General features: G+C 37.9%; 1 protein-coding gene across 1 annotated transcript in view; it reads left to right on the forward strand.

Moving 5' to 3' along the window:
- The window catches only part of SV2C (synaptic vesicle glycoprotein 2C), a 107222-nt gene extending 97397 nt beyond the window's left edge, over positions 1-9825 (forward strand). Inside the window, exon 13 of the mRNA XM_056514750.1 lies at positions 5179-9825. Within this exon, the coding sequence (XP_056370725.1) occupies positions 5179-5362 (184 nt within the window). The 3' untranslated portion in view covers positions 5363-9825. The remainder of the gene's footprint in view (positions 1-5178) is intronic.
- The last annotated feature ends 12292 nt before the right edge of the window (positions 9826-22117 follow it).

A 22117-nucleotide genomic window follows, 5' to 3' on the forward strand; every position in this document is an offset into this window, starting at 1 on the left:
AATATAAAATACCTGTACATCAGAAAATTGTCCATAGAACATTTGGAAACTCTATGTTAATACTTTGTATATTATCAATTCTAACAAAATTTGTTTTGACTTGCTGTTTTTGTAAATAGCTCTGGCAAGAAAGATAACAAATATGTGTGCTATACATTTAGCAGCACTGCTGCAGGACAATGAAGATTTTAGATATTTTATCAGAAGTGGAGAAGTGGATCTGAAGTTTTTTTATGTAGGAATACAAGCACCTGGTCTAAGAAGGAACATATGTGGCAATCAGGAAACAAGCTCTTTTAATCTAAAGGCTTGGATAATCCCTCTATTTTTAACTGTTTGGACTCTTGCCATTTTTATGTGGACCTTGGATGAAAGGAAGCTTAGCATTTTTCTTTGTCACAGCTTTCTCAGCAGCAAAAGTAAAGTACATTGGGGAAAATTCCTTCTCGGTCCAGCTTTCTCTTCATCCCAACATTTTTATAAAAGACATTAGTATTTTTCTCTTATCAGTAGTAAAATCTGTATCTGGGGTTTTTTTTAAGACAAACCTAAATTGATTAACCAGTGTTTTCTTACTGATGTGCCTAAAAGACTCAAGTGAACTCTCTAGATGGACAAAAGATTCTTGCTACTTATGACTGATCTCCCTTGACCAATAATGAGGATTACTCATGAAGTCAACATGGCAATTTTGTGCAAATGTTTGTCCAATAATTGATCAACACAAAGAAGATGGATGTATATATAAATGGCCTTATTACCTTGGAATTTTTTCATGTTTTTAAAATGATACATCACATAACTTCCATCATTTGCTGACACTCGTGCACTTTCCTCAAACACTATAGCAGGGACAGTATGAACACTGCAAAAGACTATAGTCATATACATGTGTTTTGCAGCATATTTATTTCCTGGCTATTTTTATTTCCCTGGATTAAGGAGAATTAATTATAAAAGCATGAATTAATACAGATTTTAAAGTGTTTGAATCACAAACACTGTTCTAAGAAGGATATTTGTGAAAACAAGCAGTCTGAATTTGCTACCCCTTGAGCTTCACAATGGTTTGAACATCTTGTTCTGACTATAAGTAAAAACACATTCAAACACAGTATTAAAATTGAAGGCATGAAGGTATGAGATTAAACAGTGACAATGCTTTTCAGGTACAGGTCGTAACAACAATTTACTTAAGCCTGTTAAAATCTTATTGTTCATGCCAATTATGTGATTATTTTAGGCAAAAGGACGTGCCTGAAATCTGCTTAAAGATTAAAAGATTGAACTTCTTCTGGATTGTTCATTTTTTAATTATCAGGACAGCTAACGGCAATAAAATGAGCTTACTTTTTCGTATTTTTATTTGTTTATAATTTGATAACACTAATGGGATTAGACTTATAAAAATCCCTTACAATTAGCAAAATTCTGTAAGTCTGTTTTACAAACAGAACTGTTTTTTCAGTGCAAAAAATTATCTTAATTTTGTTTAGACAGAAGAGGTATTGTATGTATTTAAAAATTACTTTAAAACTCAGTAATGTTTGGTATATAATCAACAATAGATCTAAAGAACAGTGGCATCTGTAGAGACCAGACCATGAAAAGAAATGGTTCAAATTGCTCAGAAAATTGTATTCAGACCACTGTCATAAGTAGTTGATACAAGCAGCTAACATCTGTGAAACAGCTTACCTTTATGAGGTAGTATAAAACAACACTAAAGGTAAGTAAACATCCCCATATGTTTTGTGCTATTGCTTTTCCAAAGATTTCCTGCCTGTATCTATCCAAATTTGTTTTAGCTGGATCTATGTATTCTTTGGGGAGTTCTGGTATCTCTGAATATACTGAGGCTGTTGATGACTAGGTGTCTAGTTTCTCTATGGGTTTTTTTTTCTGTTACTGTTATTCAGAGTTAAGTTTGATTTTATGTCAGCATTGGCAACCAAGAAAATCATATTTATGTGCAGATGCTGATCACAACCAGTCACCACCATAACTTTAGAGGTATTTTCTGTGCATAAATGAGGCTGGCATTAGAACCATTCTGACTCTTTTCCTTTCCTTCTTCCCTTAAGTTCTCCAGAATAGCAGCCATCTCCTGTTATCCTATCACACAAACTCAGTTTTCCAGTCCAGTTGTGGTGTCTTTAACCTCTTTCCACCTGCTTGTAATACAGTCCATTTTAATGAAGTCCTTTCCTTTTCAAGAGCTTCCTGCCTACTTGCATGCTTTGTGCAGCTCTTCAGAAGGACCTTGAAGGGCTGGAGATATGGAAAGAAGGACCATCTGAAATTCAACAAAGGCAAATGCAGGGTTCTGCACCTCAGGAGGAATATCCAGTACAGGCTAGGCACAGACCTGCTGGACTAAGATGACACTGTTTGAGCTTTGAGGTTGGACAGTGGCCACTTTCAAACTTACCCACTCTGATTCTGTGAACCCTACAAGATCCATCAGTCTGGTGGTCTTTCCCCTCTCAGTAGCTACACCCCATCCTGGGTCATATTCCTCCAGATATTCTGGGTTTTATGCAGTCCTGGAGCACAAATGTTCCCATACTATTTGCTTGTTTTCTTGTAGGCTTTGGAAGTTCAGCCCAGTAGGATGATTCTTTTTTGCTTCCTTCATGTATCTCATACTCCTCCTTCAGACCCGTTCCTCCAAAGGTCGTGCTTGGAATGGGCGTGTTTTAACTTGCTGGTTTCTCTGAGGAAGGTATTCTCAAGGAGCTGCTGCAAATCTTTCTCTGTCAGAAATTCTCAAAGGCAGCACTTCCCAAAGTTTCCTCATTTGCTGCTCCCAGCAATGTGCTCTCTGGCAGCCCTCAGGGGTCTGGACTGCCAGAGGGCGGAACATGGCATTTTCAAAAGTTATGTCCAGGATGTGCACATTTAGGTTTCCTTAGCACTATGTATTTTGTAAAATTACTGCAGGTTCAATCAAATATAGACAACACAAAATAAGGAGTTATTAACATAAATAAGGACTTTGAACATATAAGAGACATATCTAGGTCTCTCCTACTTGTTTTTTTTTCCACAGATTTTTTGGGTAGTTTCTTCTCTGCCATAGAAATGACCTGTCTCTTTTTCTTTAGATACTGCCAATACTTAGTGTCATGAGCTATCTGGAGGGATGCCATGCTGTACACAAAGAAGAATTGTGCTTACTTCAGACAAAACAGTAATTTCTTTGCTAAATATCAGACATTTTAAGGAGATTAAAGTACTGCTGGGGAGTGTAAGAGACATATTGCCAAACTAATAATAAATAAGCATATAATCACCTAGTATTAAAAAAATGTAATATGTGTTTTGTCCCAGATTCAGAAAAGGCACATAATATACAAAGCTGACACTAGAACACTATCAACTCTCCTGAATTTACTTTGTAACATATGAGGTAAGGGAACTGACTTTGGACTGCAACAATGAAAATAAATATTTAACATAATGGAAAAAAATACTATTTGAAGGTGTATCATTAGTATGTTACATGTCTTAATTCTGCAGACATTCTTTTAACTGATTTAAGAATTTGACAGGAAAGGCACTATTATTTCAAAATGGCACAGTCTGAATCCTGTTCAGATTGTGGAGCTGACTTTGTGGTTTAAATAGACCTATGTGTTTTAGAGCAAACCACAGTGTTTTAGAAACAGACAAGAAGGATCTAGACCTATTCATCATTCCTTTGGGTAGTATCCCAGACAGGGCATGGACTGTGCTGAAAGTCCCTGTATCCTGGTCACCTCTCCTGGCCTGAAGCTTTTGCCTCTGGGGCAAAACTAACTGATCTACACTATTGGGATACAGATCTGCCAAAGAGAGAGGAGGTGGACTCTGACACGCTGGGCTGGGGCCATGCCTATCAGTTGCTCCAGACAGAAGACCTCTCATGCCTTGATATCATTGTTTGCTGTTTCCAAAAGCAAAAATGTGTTTTGTGAGAGTGTTGAGCATCTACATCCTTGCTGTCAGCTGGGGTCAAGTTTTCTTTCTTCAAGCTGATTCTCTGGACACCTGTTTAGTAGCTCCAGTCAAAGCTTTTCAAACTTTCTGAGAATTCAGTCTACATCTGAGCATAAGAGTTCTCCCTTTCTCTCACAGGTGCTTCAGTAGAATAAGTAGAGCTCTTTTAATGTCACTTAGATTGCCAGCATTTCTCTTAATTCCTGTTGTTTAGACTAGGGCTTTTTAATTGCAGTGTAAGCAAGAAATATTTTATTCTGAAAATTAGAACAACTGTCTTCTAGATTTTTTTTTTTTTTTTTCCCAGCAAACACATTGTGAGCTCCTCATAGACTTTTCTTTAATTTCTAAGAGAGCTGAGAAGAGTTGCAGATTCTACCATTATACAGATATCTTCCTTAGGAAACTTATGGTAGGGCAAGTTTATTCCTTCATCAACAAATCCTACAGTCATGTCAAAGCACAGTTCAAATTCTGGCAGTTTACATAATACATCTATGCAAGAGTTACAACATAATTAAAATACTTCAGACTACTAAAATCACATGGCTGTAATGCAAGACTCCACCTGAATTACTGATGTAATCCTTTCTATTGGAAATCTATTTCCTTTTCCTTTTGTCCAGAGTTTCTCAGATATCACTTTCACCCATAGGTTTTTATATACCCTGTCTTTTTTACCTTTAAGAGATGAATATTCATTAATATTGGCAGTTTCATTAGCCTATGAAAAAGCACTATTTCAACATGTGTACCACCTGTAAGAAACTCCCTTTTAATTCAGTACCCTAAGATGATCATCCTTTAATTCTGCTTAATAACCATCACACAGAGGACAAAGCAGTTCTCCTTTGGGAGTTTCTTGACTTGTCCACTTTTCTAAATGTAGCTATTTAAGTCTTACTGAATTTCCATTGCAAGTTCCATGTTCAACTCTAGAGGTACAAACTCATCTGTTCAGACAATCATTTCTCATTTTGATCCCTGAGGCGGAAGAATGAATTGCCATAATGAAATACTGTAGCAGCTGAGCTTTAATTTCTCATTTTAAATCAGAGCACAGAATATGAGCACAGGATCCTTACTGGCATAAATTTTAAGATATTGGGGCTGTACTGATTTATTCACACTGAGGATGTGTCTCAAAGGCATAATTCTTTCACCTGTATTTTAAATTTCTTCTGTTTTCTCTTCTAGGGCAACAGGCTTTGGCTTTTTGAACGCACTATGCAAAGCTGCAGCTGTACTTGGAAACCTAATATTTGGTTCCCTTGTTGGTATCACCAAAGCAATCCCTATTCTCCTTGCTTCTACTGTTCTAGTATGTGGAGGTCTGGTAGGACTTCGGCTTCCTGATACGAGAACCCAGGTGTTGATGTAATTGGAAAGAAACATTCACTATTTATTTCCTTCTTTGTACAAATATCAATTCTCCTGATTGATGGTGCAAAGGCTTCAGATTCTCAACACACAGTAGAGTGCTCAAATGTCAGAAATCAAACTCAAAAGATACTTTGGAGTAGCAGAGATTTAGCAACCTCTGTATGAGAGTTCTAAATTTCACTTTTGTTTGCTTGCATACTTTGCTATTCAAACCAATTTCACTTCAAAGTTCAAAGCTACCTCTTAAAACAGTTTTGGTGACCTATCCAGGAAGGTAAAAAACATACTGATAATTAGATATTTAAAATGCAAGCAGTCAGATTACTTCAAAAACACAGGCTAAATCTGGCCATGGCATTGAGAGCTTTAGTACAGACATGCAAATCAATTACTAGCAGTATTGGTGTGGGGAATGTTGATGTATCAATGCATGCAGCATTTATCAGGAAACTCAACTGATTGCATCAGTACTGGGAACAGTGACCTTCTGCAGCTGTGCTTAGGTGATAAAAACTCGTGGCAATGACTTTCTTGGGAAACATTTTTAGGCAGATTAGATCTAAGATTACCAACTACACCCCATACTGGCTGAGGAGGAGGCAACAGCTACTACAGGGAAGTCTGAATAGGTATGCAGCAGAGAGAAGAACAAAATTAACATTTTCACTTTTTTCTGCTCATGCTCAAAAAAAAAATACTGCTTTATTCTCACTTGTGGCACCTGGAATATTTTTGCTATTTAAAACAGTGAATTTGTCTTATTCCAGGGAAGAATGAATGCAAATAGTCTTGCTGTTGTTAGTATGAATAAAGGAAGAATCAGGCCATTGAACTATATGATAAGGAAGATACTTTCAGAGGTTTGTTTGGAATTTATAAATGTAAAGACCTTTATTTTTTTCATAGTTTCTACATCTTAATACAACCATTTTCTCGGCTAATTTTTAATAGTTCCAGAAATGTCTGACTACTTAATATCTTTAAATGTTTCTTTGAAAAGCTACTAAGAAATAAGCCGTGGCAAGGCTGCAGGGAGTGGTAAGGTTTTTATTAGACCAAATGCATAGATGGAAAGCAAATGGTAGTTACTACATTTCTTCTGTGCTATGGACTGTTCTGATTACTGGAAAATTCCCCATCAGTCCTAATGCCATGCAACAGGGATCTCTTTAAAATATCAGCATTACCAATTTAACACAGATACATTTATAAAATTATCAAAGAGGCAGATCCTCTGATGACAGAAACTGGCATTGCTTTCAGTGGAGCTAAGACAGCTTGTACCAGCTGATTAACTATCTGCAGTTTCAAATGTCAAATAACAAATTTGCTATAAAACATATGGAAAATTTTGTTCAGTAATTTTTTTCTAATTATGTCTGACAGCATTTATTAGGTAGATGCATCATTGCCAAGGAACCAAGCTTTCAAATAAGGTCATCATATAGTAAGGTAAATTTTTTTTCATTGATTTTTCTCTTGCTCTTAGGTGTGAACTTGGATTTGGGTAGTAATATCTGGCATTGCAGTCTTTCTCAGTCATCATCTTTGCCATGATAAAAGAATCAGTAAAAGTCTAAGTAAGAAGATCATTCAACACATTCATAGTTCACTGTTTAATCTACTGATTCAAGAAGTGACATTTTCAGTTACTGATGAATGCCTCTGCTACACATTGTAGCACAAAAAAAATGTTATCCCAAGATGTTATTTTCTCCTATGAAATGAGAAAACTGGCAGAATTATAAAAGGGTGAGTATGGAAAACTAGGGGGCATTATTTTGTTGTTGATAATTTAAATATGCTATGGTAAGAAAAAAAATTTAGGAAGTGTGCTTATTTTGCAGTGTTGAGATGAAGATATTTGAGATGAAATATTTTATATTTAAATCTGACTTAGACATGTCTCTTAAATTTGTAAACTATGCTAATAAACGAGGAAGAATTATTTTTTGCTAAGCTCTAGAACAAAGTTCTGGCCTTAGTTTTGCATCTGTGGCTTTTGCCCACTAGTCATAGCCTTATTGTTATTTTAAGGCTGTTTTCTACAATTAATGTTATATTTGAGCCCTTTTTCTCTGTGCAATTCATTAGTAGAACATGTTCAACTCTTTGCATGTACTGCACAAGTTATTTTGAAATCTGAAGCCTCTGTACATATTTGGAGTAAACATCAACAACAATGGTAAAATATTGCTTTGTGTTGCTATGAACTGTCCTCTTGCAGCAGTATATTCTGTCCATCTCTGCATGTAATTCCCATAACACTCAGATAAAACCCTTTATACTTTCTGACCAGCTTGAAGGAAATGGGTCACAGAAAAATAATATTCAGCTTCTGAGGGCTATGATTCAAGTTTAACACTCTAAAATCTCATGACATGTAAAATTACTTTGATTTCAGTGTTGATCTTATTGTAAATCCTGACTATATCATAGGTCTGTGGTTAAGTCTGGATGAAACGGAATGTAGCAACAACAGGAATTTGCAGAGGTTTTTAAAAATGGACACTGCATGGTCCAGAATTAAAATGTTGTAAGGTAGAAAAAAGAAAAAATAATAGTGGGTAGTAATTGGGAGAATAAGTAAATGAAACAGATGAACAAAGAAAAAACCCAGGAACAATTCCAACATATGAAACAAAACCTAAAGTTAGAATTTTCCTAGATGGCGAGCTAGCTACTCAACTGATTTGAGCTAATGTGCAAGCCAATATAAAAGTTGTTTGAATAATCAATAGTTTTTGCTTAAGTGCTGTAAAGATTTATCTCATAAAGAAAAAAAGTAAATGCAATTTCATGCTATAAATAACTTGCTGAGATAGGTGAAATCCACAGACTGGAAAAGAAATCTATGGAGATCTGGACACAAATGTTACTCACATTATAAGCAAAAGTAATTTGACTGGTCTTCAGCAAATCTGTCTTTTCTTGCAGCCTCCAAAGCAGTCACAGGTAATAAATATTGAACTGAAGGATCTGCACTTCCTTTCTATGTCTGTTTGCTTATATGTCACACAAAGAATCACCTAGTGGCATGGCTAGATTCCTAATACACCAGAAAGAAGCAAACTTGATAGCATTTGTGTATTACAATTATAGAACATTTGTAATCAAAACTGCTTGTTTTTCTGCTTTGGTTACAGAACTGCTAACTAGACTGCCAACTAGAAATCCCTATCAGTCTAAATTGAAGTAGGATATAACATCTAGGAATTTTCTGTATGGCTGAAAAGCTCATCCCAGCAGCAGCAATGACAAAACCACAATGGCCCCTGAAAACACCTTGAATGCTGTTAACACACAATAGAATGCTGCTAACAATGGCAGCCAGCTATTTTGAAGTTTGGAAACTGTTCACAAAAAAGACTACGTGTTCTCATTTTCAGCAAGCAAATTTTATTTGAATTAGTTTTACTCATTACAGGTTGTCCAATAGTAGAACTTGACTTAGCAAACTCCCATTTCTCAAAAGCATCCTATTTACTGTGTTAGTATGCTTTGGCCAGCTTGGTTATATCCTTGCTAGCACTCTGATGCTTGGAAGCATGTGCTACAACAGTTGGCAACCTTTGCATTGGTTGTTGAGTACAGGCTCCTAGAAAAGGAGCTAGGAATAGGCGTTCACAGTGGAGCACTGAACAGGATTGGTAAAGAATGATGTACTGGGAAACCTTCTTCCTCTATGCTTGACTTTAATCAGTTCCCTTACAGAGCTGTGTTCTACAAAAGTTGGCATTGATGAAAAAGAGTTAGCCCTCCTTCCTGATGGACCCAGTAGTCTACTCCTGCTTTATCATTTTAGGAATATGAGTCAAGGTTAAGATTGCTAACTCAAGCTCTGCTTGCTTTCTCTTCCTGCCATTCAGTTAATTCCATCCCAAATTACTTTTCTTACTAAAGGACCAGCCTTAAAGAAAGTCAAATCTCTCACACCTGCTTCTGACTTCCCAGTAACGTTCACTAAGTTTTGTTACATATCTTTTGCATTTTGGTTATTAGTTTTTGAAACAATATGGAAAGCAGCCTTAGAAGTCTTTCTGTGTGTGAATCTCACCTTTCAAGACAGCCAGACTCTGTGTTTCCCTACCTATGGAGAAGGTTGACCTAGTACAAGGAGAGGTGTCCTGTCAGAATGCCCCTATTGACCTCCTGATTTGAGGGAATCTTCTTGCATGTGCACCTAGCTCAGCTCATTTGGAGGAAATTATATCCTGTATTCTTTTTTCTTTTTTCTACCACTGTGGAGCCTCATCTTTGTGTGACTACTCTTGAGGCACAATGGTGGATACCAATTCTCAGCAAAGTAATATAGTCCTCAGTCCCTCATATGGACAGCCTCTGTGTGCTAGGCTTCAGCTCTCTTCCCCATTCTGAGTTTTAAATTAATCTTCATTAGTCAGAGAAAGGTGTTTACATCCAGTCGCACCTCTTTACCTAAACAAGATGATATCATGCTAATACAACCTACAAGCCATATTTCCTGTTTAATAACCTGGAAATGCAATTGAAATTTCAATCACTACATTAAAAAATGAATCCTTGCACTCAGGGGGTCAAAGACACAAGAAGTGAAAACAGAAATGCTCCACTTCCTCTGGTGTTTTGAAAGAAAACACATGTTCAGTAATCATATTCCAGAAGAAAACACATCTGAGAGACTGCTTTTCTGTATTTCCTGCCTTCTTGTTCATTAAACTTACTGTAAAATATTAGGTATTTGCCTGCATTAGTACTTTCAAATGCTGCTGGTTGAGAAAACACAGCATGAAAATATAGACTTTTGCTTGTATTTCAAGGTAAGACATGGTTCAGGCAATGAAGTGGAATTAGAAGAGACATTAGCCAGAAAATCTGGAGCTCAGTTCAAAATCTGAATTAAATGGAAAGTATCAACTTATAATGCTACTTGCAGATCTCACTTACCTTCATTTAACCTCATATAGTTTACAACAAGTCATCTGCTATCAGCCTCATTTGCTTTCTTCTAATAATTTCAAAAGTGCTGCAAAATATATTTGGATTCACTATTATTAGCTGCACCTTTTTTTTTTTTTTTTTTTTTTTTGTGGTAAATTTTCTATTTCTTCCTGCAAAGGAAGGACCATTCAACATTGAGTCCCACTCTAGGGACTCAAGTCTAGTATAAGATTTTTATATAGAATTTCATCCACATTCAGGACCTGTTTTTTAATGCAGTTACTTAGTATGTATAAAGCAGAAGAAATATAATTTTGGCCTGATTTATTTACTTTTCTTATTAAAAATTTTGTTGAATTATGTACAAAGATGCTGGCCTGCAATATGGAGTTCAGGGTCTCTGAATACATCCTGTGGAGCTCAAAATGAGCAAAGCAGTCATTTTCAGCAGTCTCCTCCCACAACATACACACAAGTTACATTTTCTAGGACCAAAACACTTGGGGAAAAGTGCAGTGCTTTCTAGGGCAAACAGTCTATTCTCTTTGACAAAGGTCTAGAACACGTTGCTCGCTTCGGACCAGTACACAGTCCGATAACCAAAGATTGGAGATTACTTAACAACAGAGGTATTTGGGTGAGGATGACCTGACATAAAAGTATTGTTCTTTCCACCCAGGGTACCCATGAATACACATTTAAATGCCACTCAACCAACATGATTTGTAGAAACCTTGCCCCTACTCTGGCCATGGACACATTTGAGTTGTAGCCAGACACATCAGTCCACAAGTGAGAGAGAAAGTGAGAGAGAAAAAGAGCTGGCAGGCACTTTCAGCACTCTCTCCACAGCTAGCCACCTAAGCTCATTTCTCTTGGATCCTAAGGATCTGTTTTTTTGCTTAGCTTTCAATTTTCTAATTTTGGACATCTACCACTTGCCATTTAGTTTTCACCAGCAGTCATAACCAGGCAAGCTGAAACTGCTTTAATGTTAAAGGACAGCACTCACAAGTAGAGTACTCTGCAAGAGTCCAGTGTCACATGTGTTGTTCCTGTTTCATTTGTTGTCAAGCACTAGAGTTGTCAGCTAGCATTTCTCTTGTACAATTCTGCATGGATTCTTATTGATAAGACATGTCTTCTATCCTCTTAGTGTCTGCCTTGTACTACCATGTGTATGTGCATCCCCCACTGGCTATGTGATAAAAATATTTTGTGAATCTTACATGGGTCTGTCTTACCTAATTATAAGGTTGTCCTTCAAAAGAAGAGGGTTGGGAAAAATAATGAAATGGAATAAAATTAAATGTAAGCAATGAAAAGTAATAGTTCAAGATATAGACTTCAATTATTTTTATTTTTTCTGATGTTTTTTTCAAATCCTAGCCTGAAGCTATATAATATTCTGCATTGTAAAAAAATAGTACACAGTTAGGAGTGAACACATATGCAGACATATGTGGGTGAATATACACACATATAGACACACTCACCTCTATAACACAGGCAAATGTTAAACTTACAAACCATGTTCTCATCTCTTTCTCCATGACAATGTGACTTTCTTCACTGTGCATTATGTACAAATAACATCCTGCTCCATTCCTTGTGCAGAAACCTTTATTTATTCCTGTGCAAAATTATTGGGTTGCTAAAAGCCATCTCAACTGGCCATTAGTTTCCAGTTATTAGAAGGGGATTTCTAAAATGGTCTGAAAAATGAGCTTTGACTTAGCTGTTGCCTTCCCCTGCCTGCCCAAGCCACCCCATCACACTGTGCCAAACAGCAAAGCAGCACACCATGCAAAGGCACTGGTGTTCCAGTGACTAGGAGACACAGCACTCTCAGATACATAAACTCCTAAAAGCTATGAATTTTGTCTTATTCAACCAAAAGGCCTTCAAAATGGTCCATGGGGATATCAACATGCTAACTTCTGTGTAATGTATGAGAAAATGTCTGTGATTTTCTGTACTGTATGTTTTTCATTGTTTCTGCATATGTGGCTGCTCTTGTTCTAGTGATGTGGTTAAGAATTATCTGCTACTATTCTTATCAGCAATTTTTGACCAGCCTGAAACAGAGCCATTGCCAGGGTGTTTTTCAATTAATGATTAACACCTATGAAGATCTTCTACAGTAATTAGTGCCATATGAAGTAATGGATATTATAATTCAAGCCAATCCAGAGTGAAAATATCAGCACATACCCAGAGACCAGTGACAGTGGAAAGAGCTCCTCCAAAAGCTCTGGCATCTGCTACATTTCTTCTTTTCTCTTTTCAGGATGTTCACTCTTTTCAGTATTCTTCCTCTGGTAGGGGACATGCATTCATGCTGCATAAGTAAGAAAGCAGAAGAAAGGGTGTGTTCCTTTCACAGGAAGGAATGTATATTTGCTATAGGAAAGCCAGCACTATAATAAGATTAAAATAAACAAACCAACTAACTCAAGCAGCTTGCTATTCTTTTTTATCCCCATGTCTCCCATGAGTTGATAACAGTGCATACCAAACCCTTGGGAGGAGACTAAAAAGGAGCAGCAAGGCTTACACAATAGCTCTTTTGGAAAGGAGGAGATCTTCCCAAACAGAAAGCATATGGAGTGAGAGAAACCATAGCATACAGTTTTTAATTGTGATCACAAACAGGCAGTTTCAAGTAGAAAATTACGATTCAAACACATAGCAGCAATGGATAATACTACCTTTTATATGGAAATGTGTAAGCATAGATTAAAATCAATGCTTGGAAGGAAAAGGAGAATATTTGAAGAGCTACTTAAAAAACACAACCTCCCATCATCTTTCTTGGACAAACCTTTTAGGGCTTTCCTGTTTCCTCCTGCTATGAATCATTGTAATATGGTGGCTGATTCCTTTAGTAGCTCACTAATGAAATGAAAGGCTATATTGTCATTTACAAAATATTGAGAGCAGGCACGAAATTAGCACTGTAGGAAAGCTAGCTCATTTATAAGAATTAAAAAATGGCCCAAGCTGCTAGTGTCTGCCTGCATTTATTGTCCTCCAAGTGGTTTAGGATCATACAAAGTGTTACATGAGAGAAGCTTTGTATGTGTAATCTGATCACTGTTTAAATCAGTGAAGCAATTTTTTTGGATCAAGATCCCAGCTTTGTCTTTCAAAAATATTAAGTATGTGACTGTGTATACTGCCATGCTGGAATTGCTATAGTGAAAGAAATGTATTTTTCAGCCATTTTTAAAAGACGAAAAATTTTAACCTGGTTTTTCCTATGAATGTAGTGTTTCACAAACATTAAAAGGATTTTAATAGCAATGCTTCAAGCTAAGTGAATCAACTGGCAACTTATTTTAACCATTTTCTACAGAATATTGTATTAAAAGCCCCAATTAAAATTAAAAAATGCTGTATTACCTTCTGCTGCACCGCACTGTGACAACTAAACTATCAATTATCTCATACTTGGCCTCAAATGTATGTAGGAATATACTGTATAAAATTAGATGGTTTTTTAAGGTGGCAGTTTCCATTGCAATGTAATGACGTGCAGAAGTCAGATGTCAAGGATGAGGTACAGAAAGTAGAGCTCTTGGCCTTCACTGCAACTTATTGGTATTGTAAGGATACTGATTTTCTTAAAAAGTTGTTATCTTTTTGCTTTCACTGCAATTTATTGGCATTATCAGGTTACTGATCTTCTTAAAAACCTGTTAGCATTTTCTGATGCCAAGCAACAGAAGGAAAATCTGTATTATTTCCTAGGTTTTTATCTTCTGTTCCTTGCTTCTAAACTTCCACTCAAATTTCCAGCTGCTCTGAGCCAACTGGCCATCCCATTTTTCAAATAGTCTTCGGTGTACAAACACACAGGTATGTTGGTGGGCACATGTTGTCAAGGAAGTCATTACCATTTCTGACAATCTCCATTTCTCAATGCAAGGTAATGTACATGCTGTATATACGGGTAACAAGCTGCTTTAAAGCTGAATTGCCATTTGAACATGGGAGTTCGATTTCAAATCTGCTAATCTGCATCAAGATCTTGGCAATGGTCCTGACCTCTCTGTTTCTTTCTTTCTTTGTTTCCTTTGCTGTTGTGTGTGCCTGGAAAGCAGGTTACAGTCATCATTATTGTATATATGTGTTTGCATGTGTGTGCCTTGATAAATTCTCTCTTTTGGAGCTCTGAATTTTTCATTTCAAGTCCAGCTGGTACAATTGTGAACTCATCTTTCCAGTATCCTCCTCTGTGTCAAATTGCCAGCTTCCAAAATGTTTGACCAAGTGTTTTGATTAAGTCCTCTGAGGAAAGCTGTCTGTATATTTGTGAAAGGGCATGCTCTGTGTAGGATGACTGTGTACAGTATAAATCTATAAAATGTGGAAGTGTTTATAAATTTATCTGCAAAATATTTATCATCTGTGTAACAAATGCAAAGTTATTTAGTGTACATCAGATTAATAAATGGGGATGATTTTTTGCTCTGCTGTATTAAAATAAAGATATGTTCTCTGCAATGAATACATACCAGGTGTGATGATAGCCATTATATTGTTATTCTTTATCCACAAGATACTACACTACCACTATACAAAAAACCATTTCTTTTACCTTAAGTCGTTTTTTTACAATAGAAGTAATAGAAGTTGAACATATACCAAAAGTAAACATAGAACAAGTTAATAAAATTAAATGAGTTTAAGTGACTGTGAAAAAAAGAGTAAAAGTTACTACGGTTGTAAGAGGCAAAGTTTTTTAGTTAACCATCTGGGATTCATATTTTTATGGCACATAACTACACAAAATAGACACCTGGCCTTCCATGTATATAACTGCATTTCAGGATTACCTTATCAACAAAAGACTCTAGTCTAACTCAATGTGAAAAAACATACTACTGCAAAGTATAATGGTCCATGAATCTGAAAGGCCAGTGGAAATTTATAAAATAAACTACGGTTCCATAAGAACCTAGTATTTACAGGGGAAAAAACCCACCAACAAAAAACCAAACAAACACATACTAACAAAAAAAACCAAAACAAAACAAACAAAAAAAAAACCCCAAACCACCATACACACGCAAGAAAACCAACCCAGAAACCCACAAAACTGAAGCAGAACTGCAACAATATTAAGTTCATTGCATTTGTACTTTTTGGACATCCAAAAATCATCAACAGATCAAATGTGGTAGCTTTAAAATAACAAAGAAAAAAGCTGACTTATTTATATTCTGACATTTCCATGTCTAAATCGGCAACACATTTCCAAATATAGGTTATTTTAAACAGATGATGGACCAAAAAAACCCACATGAGTCTCTGCAGCTGTGTCATCAACAGGGAAAAGTTAAACTACATGTGAATTGAAACATTTTTCAGCTCATGCAAGAGTACTGTCTGCAAAACCCAGTTACAAAGGGGATGTATGATTTTGTGACTGTCCTTTAACAACTAGTTAAACTGGTTGTTTTGTGGTACAGTATGGAAAATAACATTCTGATTTATTAAATACAACTGACAGAAATACTTATTCATATTTTAAGTCTCCTTAGATGTATATCCTCATCCACCTGCATTTGAAGGCATACACTTCTCTCATTCCCTAGTGGAGTTTTGTCTTCTGGTCTCATTTTGGGAAGAAATACTGATGTTACCTTCTGCAATTTTATGCAGATATGCTTCACAGCTACCTTTCAGAAACATCACCTTTTCTCTAGAAACCTTCAGTAGCAGAGGACATCACCCTGCAAAGAAGGATACTTCATTTGTAGGACAGCATTCCTCAAAAGGAAATTTGGAAGCATAAATATGTGTGTGTATGTTTATGTGTACTCCTGGCTGACAAAGCTATGCTTTCAAAATGGTGATACTTAATTCAGAACACTCTGCTTGTGTGTCCATTTGCATATTTTTTGAGATGAGTGCACAGAGATCGAGGATGCAAATGTTAAGAGGGGGAAGCATTTTGTGGTGTCCAGCACAGTTTATTCCTGAGAACAAATGTTAAAATAGATCATGGGAATCCTCCATACACCTTGCTTTCCACTAGGTTGCCAGCTAGGCTGTGATTTGTATTCAACCCATAGCAATTGTAAAGTTGCACAGTTTATGCATTATGTGAGATCAGTATCTAACCCAAACTTCTCCCCAACCAATTTACTCATCTCTGGGACTTTTTAATAGCACTTTGCCCTGGCAACAGAGATAAGAAATATTGGCTGAAAATTCTTCATAGACTTTTCTAAAAATATTAATCTGAACTGAAAGTCATACCACTGTGTATTTTCTGGTGTCACCATGTGTAACCTTCCACAGTATAGAAATTAATCTGCACTCTTTCTGCAGATGCATTTCACACTGTGTTGCTTGTGGTTCTCACAGTGAACCTAACTGATCTGATTAGGACTTCAGTAACGATTTCAGCACACACAACTGTAGCAGACTGAAGTTGTGCATACTAAACAGCTTGGGAAGAAAAACATGCCTGACTGAACTACGTTTGGAAACACCCACACTATTCAATCGAGGCAATGTTTCCAGCTGTGAAAATAGAAAGACAAACCAGTGTCAGTCTTATCAGTTCTTGAGTAAATTCCACCATCCTTCAGAAAAGCCAGGCTGTCACACTTCTAGTCACAGAATGACAAATTGTCAAAGTGTTCCTCAAACACACTGTTGTGGGATGAAAAAGTAGGTACTTAAGAATCCTTAGCTCAAGAATGAACAGTGAAATGCCTGCTGCAAAACCTTAAAATGTTGCTTGGATATCCAGATAATTTGGCTGAATTGAACTGATCTTTGTTCTCTCTCAGGCAAAAAGCACTTCAATTTAGAAGTTTCATGATAATGCAGAGTTCAATTATTGCCGAGCAACAGTTTTTTGCCAGTAATTACAATAGACCTGAAATATGAATTTTACAACAGCTGGTTTATAATGCATTTAATTTTATTCTGTGTCCACACAGACTGTAGACCACTGAACCCCAGTACTTTCAGGGTGTACTCAACTATAAATAAAAACATTCTTTGCTTTGCAGTTAGACTGGACTTTACAGAGAGTAGGAATGAGAAATCAGATAACACTAAGAGTACTCCACCTTCACATGAGTTCTCGAATTGAAGACACTGGTGGACTCCTGTATTTGCTGCATGGTTTATCTTTGGCTGGCTGTCCCTGCACACATGCCCCATGTCCCTCTCAAACTCCAAATTCTGCCTACAAAGAGCATTGCAGCATTGGTGTTAGAACCAGACTATCTGAAAGGCATTCCACCTGATATGTAGGATTAGATACCAGTTAGGGTCTCTTTTCCCAAGTTTCTTTCCCATCCAGCAGGCCTGGGAACTCTTGTCTATGAATGTGTTTCCCCATCCCTCCTGTTCACTCCATAAGGAGTTACAGAAATGAGTGTTTTGATAGTGTTCAGTATAATTACATGAAAAGTAAGCTCAGGCTGCTTGAGAGTAATTGCCCATCAGCTCAATTCTCAGAATGCAGGAGGAGTTTGACTTTATCCCTTCAGTGTTTAACTAAAATCACAGAGTTTAAAATTTTAATATTAAAATAGGAAAGGGAAGGGAAGAGGAGAGGGAGGGAAGGGAAGTTTCAGGGAAGGAAAGTTTCAGGGAAGGGAGGAAGGAAGGGAAGGAAGGAAGGAAAGAAGGAAAGAAAGAAAGAAAGAAGGAAAGAAGGAAAGAAAGAAAGAAAGAAAGAAAGAAAGAAAGAAAGAAAGAAAGAAAGAAAGAAAGAAAGAAAGAAAGAAAGAAAGAAAGAAAGAAAGAAAGAAAGAGAAAGAAAGAAAGAAAGAAAGAAAGAAAGAAAGAAAGAAAGAAAGAAAGAAAGAAAGAAAGAAAGAAAGAAAGAAAGAAAGAAAGAAAGAAAGAAAGAAAGAAAGATGCTGACATAGGACAAAGGAACACTAAGATGCTAATGTGCTTTTGAGTTACAGTAATATTGGTATTGCACTGTTAATGTGATCTCTAACTCTGTGTCTTTGGTAGGGCTGCCATAATGTGTTCTGTGATAAACAGAATATATAATTATTGAATACAGGGATACAGGGTCAAATAGTGCCCAGTTCACAGGGTAAAACTCTGGACTTTGTCTGCCAAAAGCATGTCAGAGCTATTGAGTGATCATAAACCAAGGGAAAAAAGAGATGGGTGAGACCACCCATCTGTTTAAGAAGTCATCTGTAATTAACTATGTTAATTACAGATTAACAACTTTGCATTGTTGCTATTACACGAATGTTGAAACCAAGGAAAACTACCTTTCACGGTGACACAGGATCTTTCCCCAGTGGAAGCATTAACACTGACCACGTGCTCAGGGACTGAACTTTACTGTCAGCAATCTGGTTATGGAAAACAAACCGGACCCACAGTGCAATCGCCAAACTGACCTACAGGTGGAGTAGGAAAAATAACTAATGAGGGGAACAGGAAAGACCTTATTAATAAAGCTCCCAGAGCTGCAGCCGTCACTGCTCCCTCACGCAGGCACACACACCTTGTGAGGTGGGTGAGTAGTGTCCTTACCCAGGGTTAGCCCGTCTCTGACACGCGTTTTGGTGGAGCAAGTCTTGAGTGGAGGCAGCTTTGGGCCTCTCTGCAAGCAGTGCTGCCATGACCCAAGGAGCCAGGATACACTCCCCAACCTACAGGAGAGGCTGATTAACTTTCCACTGCACATTTTTCACATTCTCTTTGTTTTAATGCCACAGACACGAGTGGTTTGGAATCCGGTTATCTGAGGAATACCTGTTTTCCTTCCGGAAAACCACAAAGGCGCTTCCAGGAGCTTAATTCAAATGGAAGCCATTTTGATTTAAATAAGAGTAGGCTGCTGACACTGTGTTCCCTGTGAAGGGTCCTGGATGCTGGGATTAGCCCCTGGCCGAGCCTCCTGGAGCCTGAATTTGTCAGTCTTTTAGAAACATTCTTCATTTTTTTACACTAATGTGAATAATGAGGAGCTTTTCAAAAGGCTGGAGCTGTGCCAGTAGAAAAGTGATGGAAGTAAGAAGACCAGAATTAATCTAGTGGAAATCCATGGGAGTTCAGCCTGTGCTTTATCTGTGGGGCAACTGTTGGCAGGCAAGGAATAGTTGTAGGGTTGCCTTAGCTGTCACTCGGTATGCTGTAAATGCAAAGCTCCTAATGCTGTGCCTCAAGAGTAATAAATAAATAAAACATTAATGAGTGAATAATGCATAGACTTTTAGTGGAGTGGAAACATTGCTAAGCACATGCAATCACAAAGAAGCACACAGATGCTGTGTTACAAAACCAAAAAAAAATGCCACTCCAAAACCCATAAAAATCCACCCCCCCCCCACCAAAAGAAACACTGCCACAGGCAGACCACTTATAACTTGTGGATAACATGTGAGGAAATAATCAAGATCTTAGTTTTGCTACATCCAGCTCAATAAAGAATGCTTTTTCCCTGAATCTGTGAGCTGCAGCCGGCCACAGATGTTCCATGCTTTCAAACAGTTCTGAATTCATTTTTATGGTTATTCATTATGTCTAGACAAGGAGGGTCACTCCACTCCGAAGTACTCTGTTAAATGAGTAAATATTTATTTCAACAGGCAAATGGAGAAAGCTCTTTTCTGTCAGGGTGCTGGCAGAAAGATTTCCACCTCTGTCTCACTAAACTCATGCCACTTTTGCAGGAACCAGGGCATTTGTCCAAGACATTTTGAACAAATACTCCTTTTTTAAAAAAACCTGTTCAAGCAGAGAAACTGGTTTCTTAGGTACCTTGACAGGCAAGATTTAACAAAGTCTTGCCTAGATGGGGAAAGCAGAGGGAGCCCTCACGTGATAGGAAAGGGCATATAAAAGTACACCTTCAAAATACACCTTAGATAGTGCTAGATGTATGACATTTAGGCAATTAGAAGTAGACATAAACTATGGCATAATCTGGTATTCCCACTCCACTACAGCTTCTCACTTTCAGCACAGGACACATCAATCCAGCCTCTTTTACACTTAAGCAGCTTTTTGGGAGCTGAGCTGGCTTCTGAAAAAGGAAACCACAGCTTTTGGGCAGCAATGAGGAACATTAAGTCAGCTTGGTCCCATGACTGAGATAATGGTGTGACCCTGCAGACAGCCCTGTGAGCACAGCCATGTCAGCAGGAGAGGTGTTTCCCCAGTTTGTAACATGCAATCTAGGGCCTGGGAAGAGTCACTGGGGAATCACAATATTGCTTTCCCCAGGATGACAGTGTTTGAAATAAAAATCCTTGGAAGTTGGAAGTCACAAGGTGTTTCTGACAAAAACACTGGAGGATATACTGCTATCCATATTTCCATTATTGCATTTGCTAGTTTTTCCTCAAAACACAGGTCTAAAAAGGTTTTTTATGGCACCTGGAGCTTTAAGGCAAACGTGGTTTGCAAGTACAGAAAGACACATTTCTCACACTGAAGTAATTCTCTAACCATTTTGTTTCTCAGATGTCAGTGCTATAGAAATACACCCTTTTATGTACATTGAATGTAACACTTTACCCTTCAACATGCCTTTTAATACATTTCTGGTTTCTTTCTCTACAAGTTTTGTTAAAGTTACTCATGTGTTTGTTTCTCCTCCATCCCACAAACTTTCTTTTGCTTTTAAAAATGAGTTCTCAGTTTTATAAAATAAGAATATAATTTGGTTTATTTTATTTCTATTGATGCTCAATAGAGCTCAGCTAGGCACTGTATTTCCAAGTACCTTGTCTTAGCCTAGCAATCATTATAAAATCTGAGGTATGTTTTCCTCTAAATATTAAGGTTTGGTGTTTAGTGTTGTCTCCAACCGTATGTCAGGACAGTTCAGAAGTTAAAATCACTTCCTCAACGGGAAAGAATCATTGCTGCTGAGGGAGAAAGGCACTTCAGCTCTTTTTGCAGATCTCCATTTAACCTGCCATTCAGTTCACCATTATGTTTTGAATTTGTAAAATCTCACGTTTCTTTAGGATCCTTTGACTGACACAGCTCCAGTACAGCTTGAGCTTACTGTACCTTTTAAATTAAGGTTTCTGCTGTGACCACAGGCCCTCACTTATTGGGAGGGAGGAGCTGAGAAGAGAACGAGGGAAGCCATGGCTGAGTTTCACCGTCACCTTTCCCCGTCTAGGCACACAAGGAAGGGAACAGAGGAAGGTGACACCTCTCACTTGCTTTTTCTGAGCCAGGTACTCACAGTCTCCCCACTGACACAATCTGTATTTTCTCCAGGATCTCTGTGGCCAATTATGTGATGACTTAATTGTTTTCTTACCTCATGATAATTAATAATGCATAAGAAGGATACTGTGCTGAGGGGGAGGCAGTAACCCAGCACAATTCCCAGAGATGATCCCTTTCCCTGCAGAGGCAGCTGCTTGCAAGACCCGCAGCAGACCGTAGAGGCTGGGGACACTTCCTGATTTTGTGTTCCCTAGCACAGCCTTGAGAGCCTCTTGACCTTTGAGTCAGGCTCACAAACACAGCAGCTGTGGCGTTTTCCCTGCAGGGCACGCACAGTTATTGCTCCGGGCTCACCTGGTGCTCCCACTAATCCCAGTGTCCCCATCCGCTCACGGGACACCAGCTCTGCCACCGTGTCACCCCGGTATGGGTATGGCATCCCACAGGGCTGAGGGACCCTCCCACCGTCCTGGGCCACGGGGAGCCCTCCACTCGTCAGGGTGAGACTCCTGGCAGCGCAGGCAGCCAAAGGGCAGCAAGACTTTTTTGGTTACGACACGCTGCTGTCGGGTCTGCACAAGCGCCCTGTGGCACCTCCAGCTTAAGCCTGTCAGCCTTTAATCAGCTGTAAGAAGGA

The sequence above is a fragment of the Oenanthe melanoleuca genome, chromosome Z, assembly GCF_029582105.1.
Source record: "Oenanthe melanoleuca isolate GR-GAL-2019-014 chromosome Z, OMel1.0, whole genome shotgun sequence".
Taxonomy (NCBI): domain Eukaryota; kingdom Metazoa; phylum Chordata; class Aves; order Passeriformes; family Muscicapidae; genus Oenanthe; species Oenanthe melanoleuca.